This window comes from Fusarium mangiferae (assembly GCF_900044065.1).
Source record: "Fusarium mangiferae strain MRC7560 genome assembly, contig: FMAN_scaffold002, whole genome shotgun sequence".
Lineage (NCBI taxonomy): Eukaryota > Fungi > Ascomycota > Sordariomycetes > Hypocreales > Nectriaceae > Fusarium > Fusarium mangiferae.
In genome coordinates, this window is record NW_024573922.1 from 783005 (window position 1) to 803641 (window position 20637).

Sequence of the window (20637 nt, forward strand, 5' to 3'; positions counted from 1 at the left end):
ACATCACGTGGAAATCAAAGACTAGGAGAAGAGCTGAAGATAATTTGAAGATCATCACAAGATTGGCCAACTCCATCGCAAGCCAACACCCGGACGATGAAGATGCCCAGTGGCGGGCCCAAACAGCGACAGCATTACTCCAGGACTTCGGTATCACATCTCAAGCCACCACAGCTGGAAGCATCAATATTATCTCCGTGCCAACTGGCAAACCCCAGCACTCAGTGAAGTTGCCGGCTAAGCTTTACCGAATGATTATTGAATACGTCAATACCTTTCGTCAACAATTCCGATCGAGAGAGCGGACTTTGGTTGCACTCTCATGTTCATGCAGAACCCTGAACACAATCGCCGAGGAATTCATTTATAAGCATCCAGGACTTCTTCAAGACTATGACAAACAGTGGAAATTCTTGTTCAGCCTCAAAATTAGGCCGACCCGGGCGAACCTTGTACGGTCCCTGCTACTTTACTGGCATCACCAAGCGGAGTGAGTGGAAAGACCGAAGACAGTTCAGGGTGGATGAGTGGCCGTTTGAAAAGAAACTCTGGGAAGGTCATATTATCGATGCCTAGAGCTCGCCCATGGTGTCCCAGCAAGATATATGACGCCAACATAAGAGTTCCTATCCAACTCGAGGTTTTGAAGAGCTACGTATACACCCTCAACAAGGACAATCTCCGATTGGAACAGCCTTTCATGGTTTTGTGGTATTCATCTAATTATTGTGTTATGGGTTTATTGATCTATCTATGGCGGAACCTTCGTTATTGATGTTGTCCTAGGTGCCAGTAAGATCAGCTATGATAGTGTGTCGAGAGCAGTCAATACCTAATAGACGAGTCCTTATGATTTTGAAAGGGCGTGATTACTACACAAGACTACCACGAGTGCCCCCGTGGCTTTGCAGGATTCTAGAGTTGTCCCCAAGTCATCGGAACTTGGTGATCTCCACGCATAGAAGACTACGTTTCGCACAGTGAATGTAATAAAACACCAAACCCTATCATTCTATATACCTCTATTGCTATACGTCTATAATATGATACAAAAAAGACACAAAACGAAACCAACTAGACGCAAATGCTGACTCGGCCTCAATGTTATAGAGAAAGATTCCAAGACTTGTGCATGATCCTTTAATCTTCCTTTCAGCTTCTTTCGATCAACATCCTGCACAGCGACATTATCCTCAATGGCCAAAACAGCTGCTGCTCCCGCACTCTGTCCCATGATCATATAGACAGGCTCCATGCGGATTGCAGACAGAGCAATATGCGTGGCGCTCATTGTCACAGGGTTGACGAAGTTGGTGGCGTCCTCCCTTTTGGGAACGATTGATCCATAAGGGACGCTGAAAGGCCCGGGATTGGGAACGTGAATCAGGCCTTCGTCATGTATTCGATCGTTGATAACGACACGTTCGACCTGATGGACGTCAAGGGTATAGTAACCGACTGCAACGACAGTGTCGTTATCATACGGCTTTGGGTGCTGAATGTCGGCTTGTGTCATCGTATACACGCCGTCCATCCGTCGAGCCTCGCGAATGTATATCTCGTATGGCCAGTTTCCGTTGTCAGTCCATTCATCCTTCGCGTAGCCCCAGGCACTGGTGTTCTTTCGAATAAAGTCCGGCACATCTTTGTGGTTCGCCAAAGTCCAAAGAAGTCCTTGCGCCCAGATCTTGTGCCTCTTCGCGGCAGCTTCCCGCTCCTCGTACGAATACTCAGCATAATTGGATGTCTTGTTGTAGCTTCCGCCTATCAGGTCAGTACTGATTTGGCCAGCCGCATTGGTGTCGGTTTTGAGATTCGGCATGAGTTGTGTCGTGAAGAACGGGCCGAGATAACCAGTCTTGATATATCTGATCAAGATCTTGTAATCAGACTCGTTGTAGCCATCGGGTTTGAAGAATTCCACCTTGTTGTCATCCTCTCTCGTTAAGGATAATCGGTAGTTAAAGGCTTGAAGACGATGATCTTTCTTGCCACGCGATTCCAAGGCGGCGAACTTGGTGATCACGCGACCAACCCCGGGGAGCAGACCGCTATCAGGATCATCAGGATCATTGTATGGGTCAATGGCAGCCAGTCTCCTGGGCTCGTTGAAGTGAATACCAGCCGCCGACTCATCAAACTCCTGCTTGTCTTCGCGCCCAACGCGATATGATATGCCTGCCGTCTCCATGAGGTCGCCTTCGTAGCCAGCGTCAATAAACATCTTTCCAGAGAAAGTTGACCCGGACCGCGTTTGGAATGATTTGATGACGGTCCCATCCTTCTTGACCCCGCTGCTAGTACGAAGGATGGACTCGTTTCGAAAGACAGGAATTCCCTCATCCTTGATCCATTTCTCCAAGATCTCCTCAGCTACTTTAGGCTCAAACGTCCATTGAACCTTGTCGCCAATGGCTGGTCCAGGCTGCGCCTCGATATGTTTTGCGAGATAGTCGTCTCGTGTCTCACGCGTCCATGCGTCGTCGTTGTCGTAATATTCGTACACTTTGCCGTAAAACTCCCTGGCAATTCCACCAATGGTATTTCCATCCTTTGAGTCCGTCCAGCCCAAGCCCGAAGTAGTAAGACCGCCGATTCGTGATGTCGGAAAGACCAAAGTGGCGGTTCTGTTCATACGAACCGTTTGAATGGCAGCAGCCAGCGCGGCAACCGTGTTGCCATAGATGATCACGTCAGATTCATGAGAAGTCGCTGATAAGACGCCAACAGTGAAAGAAGCAATGATGTAAAGACAGACGATATGTACAGATGCCATTATTGCAAGAGTGACCTGGCTGCTTCACGCAGCTCAGGCAGTAAAATCTTCAAAACAAAAAAAAACACGTAAAATAAAGGAGTGAAGAAACTAATTTGGCGCCGGGAAACGGCGCGCATTTTGACTTTGGGATGATGCCTTTGCTGACGTGCTTCTTATTTTACTTAAGTGGGGCGGATTACCGCGGACGGCGATTCCTTGATTAAGGAGTGAGGATCACAATCTACCAATCGGCTGAGTCCGATCAGCACAGTGTTCCAGTGATTGGCTCTCCAATCTATCTCCAATCTCACACCGGCTGTCTGCCAAGATAAGGCTGTCGTTATCGCTCCCAATCCTACCCAAGCAGCTGGTAGCCGATAAGGCATACATGAGGAAATGTATGCCGTTGCTACCCTGCAGTCACATTTAGCATGTATGTTTCAACGTCATTTTTGACAGCTTGGACCTCATAATGTTCACATCGTGAGTTCATGATCGCCCTCCTGATCCACAATGCTATATTGGCGACAAGCGAATTGATCAGGCCCGTTATAATCTGCTAATGATTGATCCCCAATCTCCACAACAACCTCTCAAGCCCTAAAAACAGAATAACAAGCTCCGATTTGTTTCACAACTGGGATAAATTTTACAGTAATCCCTATCAGTACAGATTATAATCGGTCGTGTGTGTAAATTAATACCTGTTATGGTTAACCTTTATAGTGCACCTGACATAAGAGCGTTCTGTCATCCACGTCAGGGATCAAATTGCTGCATCATGACCTGACTCATACGACGGAGTTACACGATATAAGCATATCGGCTGTTACGCATGTTTGCTCTTGAAGAAACCAAATTTCATCAACATAATTTTAGTGCCCGCAACCTGGCAGAGGGATGGCAGATTTGTCTATACGCTGACCTAGTGAAGACGCAGAATACTATCTCATGGCAACTGATAAGAATGGGGTGTGTTTCTAGACTTGCCATAGGATGCAAAATAAACGGTCCTGCAAAAGGATAGACACCTAATAATAATTCCAAGAGACTGAAAATACTATTCAAACGGCAAGATACAAATTCTCAATGGAATACTGTCCCCATTCTTTTCATGCCCAAACAAAAATTTGTAACCCTTGCTCTCTATGCCATATATAAGTATAGTCACAGGTTAGGTCACAGCATAGAAATATTGGTAGGCTATTACTCAAGAATGAAGGAAAAGCTCATAGACAAAGAGCCAGAGGGATAATTTTGTACTGATGATGAATGAAGATCTACGGCGACTGTAAACTAATCAAGCCGTTCCAGGGTGTGAGTCGGTCGGATGAAAAACCCAGGTTCTATCATAACTCGCAATCCCCGTGTGATCTGACCTCCCGGCTCCACCCAAACCATTCCAATAACCGGGCTTGATAGAGTCTCTCTCACTGAATGAATAGTCAATAGATGTTGCACCTGAGGAGTTTCGTCTGTTGACTCACGTTGTTACCGACACCACCGCGGCATTTTTCAATGGCGCTGCAGCCCCGGTTATAGGGGTTGGCTTCAGCACCAGGATGGCAGTTCGCAGCCGAGGCGCCCCTGAGTGAGCATGGGACATTGTCGTGCTTGAAGGCGCCATATGAGATCTCACCGCTCTGAGGCTCGGCTGCAGGTGCTGCAGCAGCGAGAGCGATAAGGGACAATGTGATGATAGAGAACCTCATGCTGGCTGAGAAGAGTTGATAGATGAAGCAGTATTGTATACTGGCGAGAGGAAGAGGCTGCTGAGTGAATGAAAGAAGACTGGTTTCTGAACATGTTGGTAAGAGATGAAACGGAGATATATATACTGTAAAGTTTGCTAGCAAGAGAAGAAAATATCGGCAGTTGAAAGAACTTAGTCCATCTATACGAGGACTCATGAACCTTGAAGTTCTGGCTAGGAGCATCATGAGATTCAGATTGGCACTTCGCCCATATTACAGCTTCGGTCAAAGCCCAGAAGGGTAGGAAGCTTTGGCTCGACTGGACTAATCAAGTTACGGCCTGTTCAGGCCCCCTTTCATTCGCCACGTTGAGGAATGAGAGGGCACTTGGAAAAGGAACTTCAAGCCCAGAGACATCTGCTTTCGTTGGTATGTTTAGCAAATCTATTCGAATGTGTTGCATCTTTTATCCCAGATTCGCATAGTGAGTCTTCCACTGCTGTTCAGACTGAAAGCTTTCTGGGCTTCTTCGATAATAATGGAATAGTAAATGGTACTGTTTTCCATGAAAGCCTGGTGTCTTACAAAGGGTAGGAATTTTTCGTTCTCCCGCCCTTCAGGAGGCTCTGTTCACTTACACCCAATGTTGTATAATCGGCCCGTTATTTTAGTCGTTCGACTACGATGACCCTTGGTAACTGATCTTATTGGAGGCTGTGGCGTTGATGTACAGAAACTTTCAGAAGTTCGTACTAGGCCCCTGCAAGGTCTCCCACTCTCATTACTAGGGACCTGGGAGGAACCAAGAGACTACGGTCCCGCGGGACCTTTGTAAACTCAGCGACTAGGAATAGTCCTGGGGAATACTCTCCGCCTTATGAAACTAACTGCCGAGAAACGCTCGGATGGGGGCTATATTACAAGCTCACACGGGATGCCGGGAAGTCCATTGAATACCGTCCCAGCTCCATTGTCCACAGCTCCACGATATGCGAAGACGACTGGACTTGTTGAACAAGAATAAATCATCATCGTTTTTTACACATAAACACGCACTACTGAGCATAGTTTTGTGTAGGACTAGATAACATTAACTAATGACTTCTTGTGGCGCGATAGCAGGTCGTGAAGTCTTGCAGGCCGAAGTGAAACCACTTCGAGGTGACAGGTGCCATCAGCCACAAATATGCATAACAAAGAAGCATCAAGTACGGAACTCGGCACAGTGGCATATTCAAGGTCTTGGGACCTTGGACGTGAGCCTCTCATCTCATAAGAGAGGATGATGATTCTGTGACTAGTTCCGGGAGCATTATCCATTTAAGGCTACAGCGCGCCATGTCACTTTAGCGCTGTTTATCCCCTACCAATTTCACTAAAATGATTGACATGATAAGATTGATGATGAACCCAAGCGAGCTCTTTGAAACCCAAGATTTTGGGTATGAAAAAGTCAAGGTACAAATATTGAACTTCAGGCAATAAAGCCATATCAGGCATCTAAAAGAAGACCTGAACAACTACTCATTGAAGAATTAAAATAGCTAGTCTATCATCCTGATATGTCACAATAAGTACTCCGTAGGTTGGCAAGAAACAAGCCAACAGCGACATGAAACCACGCCATTTTACAAGATACGGCGCATAATTAAGCTTCAGCTCCCAAGCGAGCTCAACTCTAATCAACCCATCCGCACCATCCATAGCGTGGCTTGGGCTACGAGGATACCGAAGGTGCCCGTACTGCGGCTGACCTGTGGGGTTACCGAGCGGGATGCAGGGGTTGATCACGGAGGTCCGTCCCCTCATCCGACAGACTACAACCAAAACAGTCTCGTGCATGAAACGGTCTCGTTTACGGTCTCGTTTAGAGAGCATTAGTCTCGTCAGCGTCAGCAAGAACGACTACGGGTAAAGTCTTCGGTAAGAGAAGGATCATGGCTAAAGCAAACGATTGGACAGCTTCTCAAAACCCTGACGATGGGTCCTTATCTTCTACAGTCTATACGAGGTATTGGTGTTTGTCCAATTATCATTGCTGCTGATCTTTAGAAGTTTTGGGGTTTCTGGATACCGGCTACAGTGGATGGCTTCTGGAAACCTGTTGGTCTTGGTTTCTTATGGCCGACGTCGCCCCAATGTCTGAAAGTAATATGTACAAGAAATTCCGAATCTTGTCAGGACGTCTGAGCGTTCACGGCGGCCACCTTGGGCTCACGATGAGACAAATCAAAGACGTCTGGGAGAATCACGATCTCGCAGGCGCCCCAGAGCACGTCGGAGACACATTGGACGATCAAGGGTGATGCTCCTTCCACTGAGCCCTGCAGATCCATTAGGCCGCCAAGTGTACCCCGAAACAACAGGTTATTTAATCCAAAGCTCGGCAGTTGACTTATAACAAAAGTTCCACTCAGTAAGTATTACAGTCAAAGTGGGCAGCTAAAGGCCCAGAGGCCGTTCAACAGTCATAAGTCGCTCAGTTACAGATCTCCTACGACATAAATGCAGCGCCAGAAGGAATAAAAACATTCGAGTGCCCGGTCACCCTTGATGCAGTGCGGGCTTAAAGGAGACGTGTTGCTTCCTTCGAAGGGGGCTTGTCTGCTGCGACTTTGGATAAGAGCTGGGTTCTGATGACAATACTACGACCGCTCTGGTCGGTAGCAACCTCTCCCACAGTGGCATCTTCAATGCAGTCTTGTGCAGCGTTGCTTGATAATGTGACTCCAGATTCATCTGTAGGGGTTCTTCAATATAGACGCTATATCTTGGACAGCACATTAATGGTCTTTCTTTCCATTTACAGACTTGGACTACTCAGAGCTACAATAGTGAGTTTCTCCTACTGCAGTTCCACTACTGATTGAGAGGTCTAAGAGATATGCTGTTTTCGCCTCTGATGCATCCATCCGCACTGAGCTTAAAATGCGGTGACTTGGTTGTAAAAACAAGAGATACAGAGACTTACTTGGTTCTGCAGAACATCCCCCAGTAGAAAGACTTGCTACACCAAAGAAAGAATTCAGTGAATCCTGAACCATGATGTGAAAGTCCCTGGCCACATAGAACAAAATGTAACCTATTGCCGGTTGTTCACAGAGCGTGGACGGGTTTGAGACCTTTACCTATAGCTAGACCCGTTTGACTCTAATAAGTCTTAGACCTAACTTTCTTTTTAATCTCCTTGGTGAATTTTCTAAAGACAGTTAAGCCTAATATCTCCAAAGTTCAGGTTATGATCGGCAATGCTGGAAATATGAATGTGTTCCCAGCTAGGTCAATTGTCTAAACAATCTGTAATCGACTTAAAGCTTAAGAGATGTCTACTAGGCAATATAGGTCAATAGAGTTAATACAATTATATTCTGCTTGAGTTTTATTATAACTGTCAAACTGAAGTGCTTATATAACATTGCACTTAAGGCCCAATATGGAAAAAGTTAAAGCGTGTATGCGCTTCGTGTTTGGCATGTATATAAGCATTATTCTGGAGACGATATCTTAATCACATCACGTGCTACTTCTCTCCCGGTCTGGTGGTCTAGTGGTATGATTCTCGCTTAGGGAAAACCCTACAGCTCAGCTTGCGAGAGGTCCCGGGTTCAATCCCCGGCCAGACCCTTTCTTTTGCCAATCTCATGTCCAATCATTCCGAAGACATTCTTCTTTTTGCATTTCTAGACATCTTTTATGCTTCTGTAAAGTTCTATCTCAGTAGATAGAATGATGAAATAGAGCCTATATTAACAACCTGACTTATATAGTCATGAAGTTCAGTATAGCCATGCAAAGTCATGCCAATCTTCCCTTTATTAGACTCTCGCTAAGTTTTCCAGTACTTGCTAATACCACCGTCTCCTCCAGTAAATGGATCAGCGGCAGGATTCTTGATGTCCCATACTGCTTTGAAATCGTCTGCACTATCGCCTCCCTCATCCCATGTCCATGAAAATCCCCTCGGATAAGCCCCCATCATACAAAACCCCTCCAGTGGCACCTTTGCAACAGCAATCCTCGGGTTCTCTGCCGCAATTCCACGAGCGTCTCCAGTCATACACCCAAAAGATGCCGTGTTAGCGGATGGATCGTATGATTTGTGTGCAACGCCTGCTGGGATGACAAAAAGATCTCCCACGTTGACCTCGAGCTCCAATCCGCCGTCTTCATAAGCTGTTCCAGAAGTATGCTCTTGTGGATCATCGCTTAAGTCTGCAACACCCCAGCGGATGCGGCCAGGGCCGGAGACAACTACCATAACTTCGTGGGACTGGGAATGATAATGGGATCGCTGATGTTGACCGTATCTAACGACCCATTGCACGTCCCACTCATTGCCGCAAAAAGTATCGAATGCTTTGGTACGATCGACTTGACCGTCTTTGACAAAAGCATTCTTGTAATGGAGTAGTGGTTTGGGTGAATTAGGGATCAGCTTGGTTGGCTTCAAGTGGTACTGAATTGGCTCTGGCAGGTTCTCCATGGTGACGGTGAAACAATAGTACGCTCCAGGCGTTTTTTTAGACGTGAATTGGAGGATGGCAATGGAATGAAGTCGTAGCACTTGTCGTTCAATGACTCAACAGTATGATTGCTTGGGATGATGGTTACAGAATGCCCCTTTCTTATCCACCACTACTTATATCTTCCGGATGGCAAATGGGGAGAGGTTCTATTCCACAATTCTCAGTGAAAGATATCACATTGGCTTGCGTGTCAGTGGCTCACAAGGCTAACGGTTAGCTATTCCGAGAATTGCGGGGAGCTAGCGCTCGGAGTTGCTAACCGCTGATAATCGGGAACCTTAACCGTGATATCCTTAACCAAATGAAGGACAGAATACGCGACATTTGCATCTAGAACCGCGGGGTAATGCATTAGGCTTATCTCCTTTCGTATCTGCCGGTGATCTTGTGGCATGAATACTATGATAACGAGCGGCCAGACACCCACGCGTGGAGGACCCTTGACTCGGTAACTGGGCCCTTGTGTTGCTTTACCATGATTTAGCTCCATGATAAAATAAAACTGTCGCAACAGATAAGCCCTGCTCACCCATATAAACCATCAAGTCACAGTTCATGTCTTTGGACCAAATTATCTGACCTACATCCTACGCAACTCATGATGCCTAACGCTCTTGGTGACAATGGCGGCAAATTGCCGAGCTTCCTTTCTAACGGCAACTTTGCCAGCAATACCTCATTCCCAACCAAGGAAGCACATCATAACACCAGTGGGAAAGAAACATCACAGCCAACGGTCAAGCATGTTCCTAAACCCTGGGTCTCACAACGATGTACAAATCAGGCTCGTCCACTCAAGGTCATCTACATTGGTGCCGGGATTTCCGGCATCTGCGGTGCCATTGAGTTCAGAAAGAAAGTCCCTAATCTGGAGCTTGTCATCTATGAGAAGAATCCTGAGCTCGGCGGGACATGGTATGAGAATAGGTAAGTCTGTATAAATTGAGTGGCCGAAGGTCAGTGTTGACATGATCGTCTATAGATATCCTGGTTGTGCTTGTGGTGAGCATCTAATACCGAGCGCTTATTTTTCTCATTGTACTGACCAACTTTAGACGTCCCTGCACACGCATACCAGTTGACCTCCGAGTCCTCCCCTCGGTGGACTTCCTTTTTTGCCTCTGCACCTGAAATCCTTCAGTATTGGAAAGATGTTGCCACTAAATATGATATCAGGAAGCACATGAGGTTCCAACAGAAGTGTACTGGTGCTCGGTGGAGCGAGACCACCAATAAGTGGTTTGTCCAGCTCAAAGACTTGACGACAGGTCTTGAGTATGAAGACTCCGCCGATGTGCTTGTTACAGGCGAAGGCGTTTTGAATGAGTGGAAATGGCCTGATATCAATGGTATCAAGTCTTTTCAGGGCCAGCTCCTTCATAGTGCAAACTGGGATGCCAACGTTGATCTCAAGGTAAGAAGTGACGCTCAAGCATGCTTTGATGGCCGTTCACTGACAAGAAGCCATGAAACAGGATAAGTCAGTCGCTGTTATTGGAAACGGCAGTAGTGGACTCCAGATTGTCCCCGCAATACTACCTGATGTCAAGCACATGGATCACTACATACGCGGCAAATCCTGGATCGTCGGTCTCTTTGGAGATCCAGAGACGAGACAGCGTATCAAAGAAGCGGGAGGTAACTTCCAGTACTCCTCAGATGAGATTCAAAACTGGGAGACAGATCGAGAGGCATATCTGAAGTACAGACGCTCCATCGAGCACAACATCAACAAGAACTTTGGTGTTCTCTTCAGCGGGACCCCACAACAGACTAACCTTCGGCTTCTAGCTCAGGAGTCCATGAACCAAAGACTCAAGGAGAGACCTGACATCTATGAGCACCTTCAACCTGACTTCTCTCCTTATTGCAAGCGCATGTCACCTGGACCAGGATACCTTGAGGCCCTGGCATCTCCAAAGGTTGACACCATAACCTCTGGCATCACCAAGATTGATGAGACAGGAATCTTCACTGCAGATGGTCAACACCATCCGGTCGATGCAATTATCTGCGCGACGGGCTTCCAAACCTCACCCGCCAGCCGAAGCTTTCCCATTTATGGTGTTGGTGGAGTAAACTTACGTGAGCGCTTCCAAAAACGCCCAGAGACATACCTGAGCGTCTGCACAGATGGTTTCCCCAACTTCTTCCAATCAATGGGTCCCAATTCGATGCCTGGTGCAGGCAGTCTCTTGCTTGTGATCGAGAAGACAAATACCTACATCGCCAAGATCCTAGCTCGAATGGCATATGACAACATCGCGCGCATTGAGCCAAAGCGAAATATGGTTCAAGCGTTCACCGATTACTGCGATAACTTCTTCAAACAAACTGTCTTCGCAGAGGAGTGCAATTCTTGGTACAAGACATACGAGACTGGTGCTTCGCGTGAGGAGCAGAAGCGTGGACGGATCACGGCACTGTGGCCAGGTAGCAGTTTGCACTGCGTGCGGACTTTGAGTCGTCCTCGGTGGGAAGACTTTGAGTACAAGTATTGTGATGATAATGAGTTTGGGTGGTTTGGAAATGGATGGACGCTGGCGGAGAAATTTGTTACCGATGAGTTGGAGTCCTTGACGTGGTACCTAAATGACACCAATGTCATGGAGAAGATAGTGGCATAAGATACTTGGACGGGATATATGTTTATCAATAAAGGTTTAGCATGATCATGAAGTTAAAGGAGCCCATCAATCGCCGGGTTCATGCCTAAGAATGAGCTGTCTCGATTGAATTGGTCTAAGTTTAGAAGCTACATGTTATTAATTACCTTAGCTTATAAAATCTATAAAATTACTAAAAGTCTTGAAGATGTCTTGGTGGTATTCAATAAACTTAGGACAACCCAGCTGAAGCTTAGACTCATACACAGTCGGTCCGTAGCTATCCATTACGGATTCCGCGAAACCCGTTCCCAGGCTTGGGCTTGGCAAAATGACACATCCGCAACAGATAACCCTAGAAAATGATGATGCCAAGATCTATCTCGTCGATCTGTCAGATAGCGATGAGTCTGTGGCGCTGTCTTCCATAAAAGGGGGAGTGGCCCGGTGCTCGGACAGTCCGAGATACCGCAAAGCCCCACTATTTCGGTCCTCCCCTCCGTCCGGCCTCCAAGTCGATATGTATCATGACGGAATTTCAAGGCCGGTATGTCTGAGCGGCGAGTGTCCGTCGCTACGTAAGATTAAGGTTGAAATTAGTGACTCTTCGGTGTAAAAATCTGTTTCAGTCCACGTCTTGAATATGCCTCCTACTGCGACTTATAAGACAACCCAGCACAAACCATGCCATTAACTTGATATCAACAATCCTATCACCATTATTTCATTTTCAGTCACTATCTAATTACAAATTATCCAAGATTTTCTCAGAAAAATCAATCCAAATTGCTTAAGTCAAGACCGGATGAATCCTCCAAACAATTCGCGTCCTAGTGACGCCCCTTCCATGTCCTCTGCCACTTTGGGCGACAGAACACGGGACAACGACCTGTCTGATGAGCCTGAGTATGAGGAGGAAATCCATGACTTGGCACGCAGATTTACCAGTCAATCTGCTGCATCAGGTCATGGGCCATTATTCCCCTTGAGTGATGGCGGTCCTCTTGATCCGCAGAGCCCCCATTTCAACTCCAAGAAATGGGCAAAGGCTTATCTCAAGACCCGAACCGAAGCTGCTGATGGCAGTAATCCTCGCACCGCCGGCATCGCATTCAAGAACCTCAACGCGTACGGCTTTGGCCAAGCGACAGACTTTCAGAATACTCTGGCCAACATCGTCCTCAAGGCTTCGAATTTCGCCAGAAAGACTTTTGGAGACAAGGGTCAGCGCATTGACATCCTCCGTGGTATTGATGGGTACGTCGAATCTGGCGAGATGCTATGTGTTCTCGGTCCTCCGGGCTCGGGCTGCTCAACCCTGCTTCGCAGTATTGCCGGCGAGACTCACGGCTTTCATTTTGCCAACGATACAGTCTTGAACTACCAGGGTATCCGGCCTGAGCAGATGAAGAAAGCTTATCGAGGTGAAGCCATCTATACGGCTGAGGTTGATCACCATTTCCCTCATCTGACTGTCGGCGATACACTTTACTTTGCTGCTCGGTGCCGATGTCCTCCAAAGGACAAGCTTCCTCAAGGCGTCACCGCTCGAGAATATGCCGAGCATCTTCGTGATGTTATTATGGCTATGTTTGGCATCTCACATACCAAGAATACGCGAGTCGGTGATGATTACGTCCGTGGTGTCAGTGGCGGCGAACGCAAGAGAGTCACAATCGCCGAGGCTGCGCTGGGATACTCCCCTCTTCAGTGCTGGGACAACAGTACACGCGGTCTCGACAGCGCTAACGCTGTTGAGTTCTGTCGCGTCTTGCGTACTCAAGCTGATACTCTTGGTATCGCATCTTGCGTCGCAATCTACCAAGCGCCTCAGAGTGCCTATGATGTAAGTATAACCTTTGTGTTGGGAGAATCCTTTGGCTAACTTGGTACATAGCTATTTGACAAGGTCATCGTCCTGTACGAGGGCCGTCAGATCTTCTTCGGAAAGACAGACGAGGCCCAAGCCTACTTCGAGAACCTCGGCTTCATTTGCCCTGAGCAACAGACGACAGCCGACTTTCTCACGTCGATGACCAACCCAGCCGAGAGAGTAATCCGCCCAGGTGCCAACCCGCCTCGAACATCGGACGAATTCGCACGAGCCTGGCAGCAAAGCCAACAACAATCGAGGCTTATAGACGAAATAGACTACTATATGGAACAACATCCATTTGACGGACCAGATCTTCAGAAATTCTCTGAATCACGAAGGCTCGATCAAGCTGCAGCTCAGAGGGAACGATCTCCGTTCAACCTTTCCTATTTGCAGCAGTATACTATCAATCTCTGGAGAGGCTTTACTATGTTGATCGGAGACCCTAGCATCACTCTGACAATGCTCATCAGTAACCTGTTCGAGGGTCTGATTATCTCGAGCATCTTCTATAACCTCCCCTTCAACACCACGAGCTTCTTCCGTCGAACCATTTTGCTATTTTTCATCGTCCTAATCAACGCATTCGCGAGCATCCTCGAGATCATGACTCTTTATGCGAAGCGGAAAGTCGTTGAAAAACAGTCTCGATATGCTTTCTATCACCCGAGTGCCGAGGCCCTTTCGGCGATGGCAACCGATCTTCCCTACAAAATCGTCAACTCGATCCTTCTCAATTGCACGCTATACTTCATGTGCAACCTGCGCCGTGAGCCGGGCCCGTTTTTCGCATTCCTTCTACTATCATTCTCTATAACTCTTTGTATGTCAATGATGTTCCGGTTGATTGGCTCTGCAACCAAGTCCATCGCGCAGGCGCTGGCGCCGGCCTGCATCATTTTGTTGGCCTTGGTCTTGTATTCAGGATTTGCGATCCCGCCGGCTTACATGCAGAACTGGCTCGGCTGGATCCGATGGGTCAATCCTGTTTATTACGGACTAGAGAGTGTATTTTTGATCGAATTTGTCGGTCAGCAGTTTCCGTGTTCTGACTTTGTCCCTCATGGTCCTGGTTACGAGAACCTGGGTAGCGGCGAGTACGTGTGCAACGTGCCCGGATCCGTTCCCGGTCAATCGTTCGTCAAGGGAGAGGATTACTTGAAGGCCTCATTCGGGTTCGTCAACAGCAACCGATGGAGGAACTTCGGTATTATCATCGCCTGGGCCGTGTTCTTTATGGCGCTTCACCTCTGGACTACCGAGTATGTCGCTTCAGAGCGCTCAAAGGGCGAAGTCTTGGTCTTTCTTCGGGAGGCCATGCACAAGGTCTCTGGTAAGAGGGCCGGCGATGAGGAGTCGGGTGTTCTTACATCTGCAGGAAAGCACGAGGCTTCTGGTTCGTCAAGCGAGAAGGTCGAGGTCGAGAAGCAAACGTCTGTCTTCCATTGGAAGGATGTCTGCTACGACGTCAAGATCAAGAGCGAGACGCGTAGGATTTTGGATCATGTCGATGGCTGGGTCAAACCCGGAACCTTGACAGCTCTCATGGTGAGTACCTTTTATAATGCCGTAGCCTCAGGGGGCCAAGAAAACATCGGGCCTTGAGAGGATGTCAAAATAAACTCAGAAAAAGTCCCCTAAGCTTAGGCTAGATTTACCTAAGTATTTTCATCCCTTAGGGTCAAGGTCCTGAGTTTTCTTTCATCCCCTAGCCTGGCACTTCGCTTTCATTATTCAGACTTACTAACGTATTCACAGGGTGTCTCAGGTGCTGGCAAAACCACGCTTCTCGACGTCCTAGCCAGTCGAGTGACCATGGGTGTTGTTTCCGGCGATATGCTTGTTAATGGCCACTCTCGTGACTCTTCCTTCCAGAGGAAGACGGGCTATGTGACTCAACAGGATCTGCACCAGGCCAGTTCAACGGTACGAGAAGCGCTACGATTCAGTGCCATGCTTCGGCAGCCAGCCAAGTACTCCAAACAAGAACGACTGGACTATGTCGAGACTGTTCTTTCGCTCCTTGGGATGGACGCCTATGCAGATGCCATCATCGGTGTCCCAGGCGAAGGCCTCAATGTCGAACAGCGCAAGAGACTTACAATCGCGGTTGAGCTTGTCGCACGCCCACAGCTCTTGCTCTTCCTCGATGAGCCGACTTCTGGACTGGACAGTCAGACTTCCTGGTCTATCTGCGACTTGATGGAGCAATTGACCAAGAGCGGCCAAGCCATATTGTGTACTATTCATCAGCCCTCTGCTATGCTTTTCCAACGATTCGATCGACTCCTTCTCCTCGCGAAGGGAGGGAAGACTGTCTATTTTGGTCAAATCGGTCAGAATTCGCAGGTCTTGATGGACTACTTCACTCGCAATGGAGGCCCGCCCCTGCCACCCAAGGCCAACCCAGCGGAACACATGCTTGAGGTCATTGGAGCGGCACCGGGTACTCATACTGACGTCGACTGGCCTGCTGCATGGAGGAAGTCTCAAGAGTACAGGGAGGTGCAGAAGGAGCTGCAATCTCTCAAAGCGTCACACCCGTCACCGACACCTGCATCAGGCGGCGCTGACCCCTCCGAGTATAATGAGTTTGCTTCTCCTCTATCCACCCAGCTATGGGAGGTCACTAAACGTCTTTTTATTCAGTACTGGAGAAGCCCAGGTTATATGTACTCCAAGGCTATTCTTACAGTCGGCGCAGTAAGTCCTCCCATGTTCCTCTTCATTCTTTTATAGATGCTGACCTCCATTTAGTCCTTATTCATCGGCCTTTCTGTCATGGACGGCGAAAATACAGTCCGCGGTCTTCAGAATCAGATGTTTGGAGTATTCATCTTCTTGACCATCTTTTCGCAGATCGCCGAACAAATGATGCCGGCCTTTGTGGAGCAGAGGACTCTTTACGAGGCTCGTGAGCGTCCTGCAAAGACATACTCTTGGCAATCATTCATGTTTGCCAATCTGACTGTCGAAATAGTCTGGAACTCGGTAAGTCACTTAGCACTTCCTCAGACAGACCAGTTCTAACATCCCTCCTAGTTCATCGGAATCTTTGCTTTTATCTGCTGGTACTTCCCTATCGGCCTCTACCGTAACGCTGAGTACACGAATGAGGTCCATTCTCGTGGAATCACCATCTTCCTTCACGTCTGGATGTTCTTCCTACTCGCTTCGTCCTTCGCCCACATGATCATCGCCGGACTCCCCAACGCTGATACTGCAGGTGGCGTCATGAACCTACTCTTCATCATGATGTTCGCATTTTGCGGTGTCCTCGCTGGCCCAGATGCTCTCCCCGGTTTTTGGATTTTCATGTACCGCGTCAATCCTTTCACATACGTCGTAGAGGGTTTCCTCGGCACTACTCTTGCTAACGCACCTGTGACTTGCGCTGATAACGAGATTTTGGAGTTCAGGCCTGCGAATGGTACGTGTGAGGAGTTTCTGTCGGATTACATGTCCAATATGGGTGGGTATCTTGTTGGTGAGAGTGCAGGCAGTAAAACTCAGTGTCAATACTGTCCTATGGCAGACACCAATACCTTTCTGAAGGGGATTAATGTGAGTTTCGACAATCGCTGGAGAGATTTTGGGCTACTTTGGGTGTACGTTGTCTTCAACTGTGCAGCTGCAATTGCTATCTACTGGTTGGCTCGTGTCCCTAGGAGGAGAAAGGACAAAAAGGAATAATTCTGTCTCTTATTGCAAAAGATCGCATTAATATAGAGTACTACACATAGTTTAGATTGATTTTGCTATTTCTTTCTTAAATTTTTTTAATCTTCTTACATACACAATAGATATGCTTTCAATGCCATTAATCTATCCTAACATTCAAATGCGTTCAATTTTGACCCAAGTCTACTAATTATTTTTACAAAACTTTGACTACATAACCTAAGTCTGCTAAGTATTTTTATGAAACTATGACTATACCTTCTAAGTTTTACTAAGATCTTATGATCCTATCCTAAGAAGTGGCGAACCTTCGATGCTCATCTCTGCAGCCCCGAGGCTGGTCAAAACACAATCTAGGTACGGCAAAATACAAGTGACATCCGTAGGAACAACAACCTCTGTCTAATTATCTCCAAAGTATCCTTATATAATGGTAGTCTTGTGTTGGCTGTGAAGATCCTCAGCTATGATTGGTTGTCAAGCATCATGAATATCTCTTGGTTTTGCTCAAACCAGTTCCCCAGCTCCATGTTATGGTCAAAGCTACTCACCGCCATATTCCCCGCTTGTCCTGTTGATAAGGCCCCGTAATTAAGCTTATTTGAAAGCTGTGTACCATCGTCAAAGCCCTGGATATTGGTCTGCATGTTCATGTGGCTGGGCACGGGAACCCCCGCCTCGTAAAACAGCATCTCAAATGGTGTATCAGGTATGCGTCCTGACACCTGCACTGGAGGATTATTGGACCTCGAGCCCACGTACTTGCAGGCAACTTCATACATCAGCTTGAACAAATGAAGCTGCTTTCTGTACACATTTGGAAGATCTGGGGGTATCATGTCGACTGTTTTAACCACGGCTGCAAGCGGTTCCAAATGAGTCGGGTCGCAAGTCTCGATGGCATGGCAAAACAATACCATGAATGGCACCAGAGGTACCGCCATGAGTCCCCTGATCCTTCTTCAGCTTAAGCACTAAAAACTGGGTTGGGGGTCTTACCAATGCATATAAAACTCAAAGACGATGGTTTCAACATTCTTGAGCATTGACAAACAAATCCTGTGTTGCTCGAGGCCATTCTTTGCTGCTTCCAGGCATTCGTCGCAAAATGCCGAGGATGTCAAAGACGCAGGTTTCACTGCTCTGAACACTAGACAGCGCATGGAATAGTATGCGACCTGATCGGTCCTGCGGAAGATCTCGCTCTGGCTTTCGCCGATGCCTGCCCTAATTGACTCATATAAGTGTTCCTGCGAACGTATTAGATAACATTTGCCCATTCTTGGATCGGTCTTGAGCTTACTTCTGTCAGACTCTTTGTTTGGAACAGCTGCTCCATGTCAGCCGCAAGTCTCCTCGCATTCGTCTCCCTCTGAATATCCGAATGGAGCAAAGACCCCGGACTGTAGAGTATATCATAAATTCTTCCTTGAAGGCTGCAAAATCGTGCCCATTTCGCAATGATCGGAGTAGGTCCGTCTCCTCTATCGGCCTCTAAAGCATCAAAGTTAATAGTGATTTCTCCATCTCGGATCAAGACTGGCCGACTGAGTCTCAAAGCGAGCATCTTGTCGCAAAGATGGATGTAGAATATCAGTTTAGCCCGTCGTTGCTTTGCTTCTCTCGACTCTGGCGTTGGGAGATTTTCCCTGGTGAAACCTAGTGTCTGGCACATTTGTACTGCTGCAGCAAGAGTATTCCAGGACATAGAAATCCGGCAATTCTCGAGATGGTAGGATGACTGGACTTGTGTTAGTTGTATACGCTTTCGAAGGGGCTTCCTGCGCAGACACTTACAGCCATGAACAGGGCGAGTATGTAATCGGGTGTGCAGGGCATATTGAAAGGAAGGCTAGCCAGGATAGACTCCAGGTTCTGCCGGCAGATTGTCGCCTGAGAAGCAAACTCATTCTTGAGAACTTGTTCAGTCTCTGCATTGTCGCATTCTTGCAACAGGCTCACCAAGCCAACATGTGTAATGATGAGATCAGCGAGGGTAGGCTTGCCAAAGTAGACTGTCATGAGATACTCGACAAATTGACTTATGCTGTGGAACTCTGCGCGCCAGAAAAGCTGTAACCTGGGAGACTCTACAAGGATATTAGTATGTTAAGAGGGACATGTGTCGTTCGGATTACCTCTCAGTCTTTGCACAGCCATCATGGCTAGGTTGACGGGAGGGAGCTGAAACCCTCCATGTTCTTGAGGTGACAATATCCGTTGCGTATCAACAAGACGCGTCTCGTCAGCTGTGACTTCTTTGCCCGCCAAGATCTTACGCAGCGCGTCTAGGTGACTCTTTATCTCTGGAAGCGTCTGCGACGGCTGATTGCTGTCAACGAATTGCTGCAAGAAATCTGTCGCAAATGTAGCCTGAGTCGTCAAAGTGACGTCGCCTTCGAACTCTGAGCCTTTCTCCGGGCCTATTCCAACATGACACGAAGGGGAGCTCGCATGGGATATCGGGGTAACCTGTGAACTGATGGCAGTATGAGAAGCGGAAGAGCCTCCTTGCAACTGCTGAGGGGAAGAACTGATGCTGTCAACGGCGAAGCTTATGCGATCAAGCTTTTGCGCGATGGCATCCAATTTGGACTCACTGCATCTCACATAAGCTGGTTTGCTTGGGCAATTCTCTCACTACTACTCACTAGCCATCAGATACTAGGACCTGCTGACGTTTTGCTCGAGGCTTGAAGCCAGTGGGGAATGAGCAACGAATATCCTTTCGTCGACATGGTCCACAAGGATCTCCGCGGTCGCATTTGATCTATGGCGGGTCAGTGAAGGCGCTGCCGAAATTTACGTGTTCATCTACCTTTCTTTGTCTACATTGGTCACACTGGCAATTGTCAGTTGCCATCCAAAATTACAGCACAGCAGCTTACAGAGAGCTTATGCTCGGGAACTCGACGCGTCCCCGAGGCGGCGTTTTCTTCTCCATCGCTTTCGTTTGGGTCCAGATTCATCGTTGGCATTAGGCTCAATTGACTTGTCAAAATGTTTGGCAAATTTTGCAACACTGGGATTCGTCAGAGACTCATGGATATTGGCCTACAAACCGCCGAGGCCAAACCTCATCCTTGATGATGGCATGAGTCTCTTTCGGGTAAAGGCTCGGTTTCTCGGAGCCCCGAAAGCCCGCAGAGACTGAGGGACGCGATTGGTTTGCAGGCTTCAGAGTATGCCTGCTACCCTGGAGATTAGAAGAGTCAAGCAAGCAATTACCATCACAATTATTAGGGCTTGGAAAGATAGCCAGATACACTATATACCTATAAAAAAATTGCTTTTAGCAGAGACTAAAGTTTCTTAGAAAGACAGTGTCCGGATGCAATCAATATCATATTGTGCCAAATGTTTGAGCACATGGGATGATACCTCGCCTTACATTTGAATCACAAATGATGGAGCTGATTAAAGATTTGATTCGTGGAAATAGCAGTCTGAGTCTAACCGAATCTGGAGTAGACCATGACCATTTTGACGTCACCCT

General features: G+C 47.5%; 6 protein-coding genes and 1 non-coding gene across 7 annotated transcripts; 3 read left to right on the forward strand and 4 right to left on the reverse strand.

Moving 5' to 3' along the window:
* Positions 1-1036: 1036 nt before the first annotated feature.
* On the reverse strand, positions 1037-2776 carry FMAN_06476 (uncharacterized protein; the record flags this gene model as incomplete). The annotated part of the gene is made up of 1 exon (XM_041826738.1): positions 1037-2776. The coding sequence occupies one exon, from the start codon at positions 2774-2776 to the stop codon at positions 1037-1039; it is 1740 nt and encodes a 579-aa protein (XP_041677771.1).
* Positions 2777-4058: 1282 nt separating this feature from the next.
* On the reverse strand, positions 4059-4385 carry FMAN_06475 (uncharacterized protein; the record flags this gene model as incomplete). Its single annotated transcript, XM_041826739.1, has 2 exons — positions 4059-4191; positions 4246-4385. 2 exons carry the CDS (start codon positions 4383-4385, stop codon positions 4059-4061), a joined length of 273 nt encoding a protein of 90 aa, XP_041677772.1.
* Positions 4386-7985: 3600 nt separating this feature from the next.
* tRNA lies at positions 7986-8076 on the forward strand. The gene is given in 2 exon segments: positions 7986-8021; positions 8041-8076. It is a non-coding gene; the product is annotated as a tRNA-Pro (tRNA).
* A 202-nt stretch (positions 8077-8278) lies between these two features.
* On the reverse strand, positions 8279-8935 carry FMAN_06474 (uncharacterized protein; the record flags this gene model as incomplete). Its single annotated transcript, XM_041826740.1, has 1 exon — positions 8279-8935. The coding sequence occupies one exon, from the start codon at positions 8933-8935 to the stop codon at positions 8279-8281; it is 657 nt and encodes a 218-aa protein (XP_041677773.1).
* Positions 8936-9579: 644 nt separating this feature from the next.
* FMAN_06473 (related to monooxygenase) lies at positions 9580-11605 on the forward strand (the record flags this gene model as incomplete). Its single annotated transcript, XM_041826741.1, has 4 exons — positions 9580-9905; positions 9961-9980; positions 10034-10392; positions 10454-11605. 4 exons carry the CDS (start codon positions 9580-9582, stop codon positions 11603-11605), a joined length of 1857 nt encoding a protein of 618 aa, XP_041677774.1.
* An 826-nt stretch (positions 11606-12431) lies between these two features.
* On the forward strand, positions 12432-17153 carry FMAN_06472 (putative ABC1 transport protein; the record flags this gene model as incomplete). Its single annotated transcript, XM_041826743.1, has 5 exons — positions 12432-13430; positions 13482-15008; positions 15219-16163; positions 16218-16451; positions 16503-17153. The coding sequence occupies 5 exons, from the start codon at positions 12432-12434 to the stop codon at positions 17151-17153; spliced, it is 4356 nt and encodes a 1451-aa protein (XP_041677775.1).
* A 983-nt stretch (positions 17154-18136) lies between these two features.
* FMAN_06471 (uncharacterized protein) lies at positions 18137-20110 on the reverse strand (the record flags this gene model as incomplete). The annotated part of the gene is made up of 7 exons (XM_041826744.1): positions 18137-18391; positions 18445-18882; positions 18939-19231; positions 19280-19740; positions 19793-19911; positions 19960-19983; positions 20030-20110. The coding sequence occupies 7 exons, from the start codon at positions 20108-20110 to the stop codon at positions 18137-18139; spliced, it is 1671 nt and encodes a 556-aa protein (XP_041677776.1).
* Between the last annotated feature and the right edge of the window lie 527 nt (positions 20111-20637).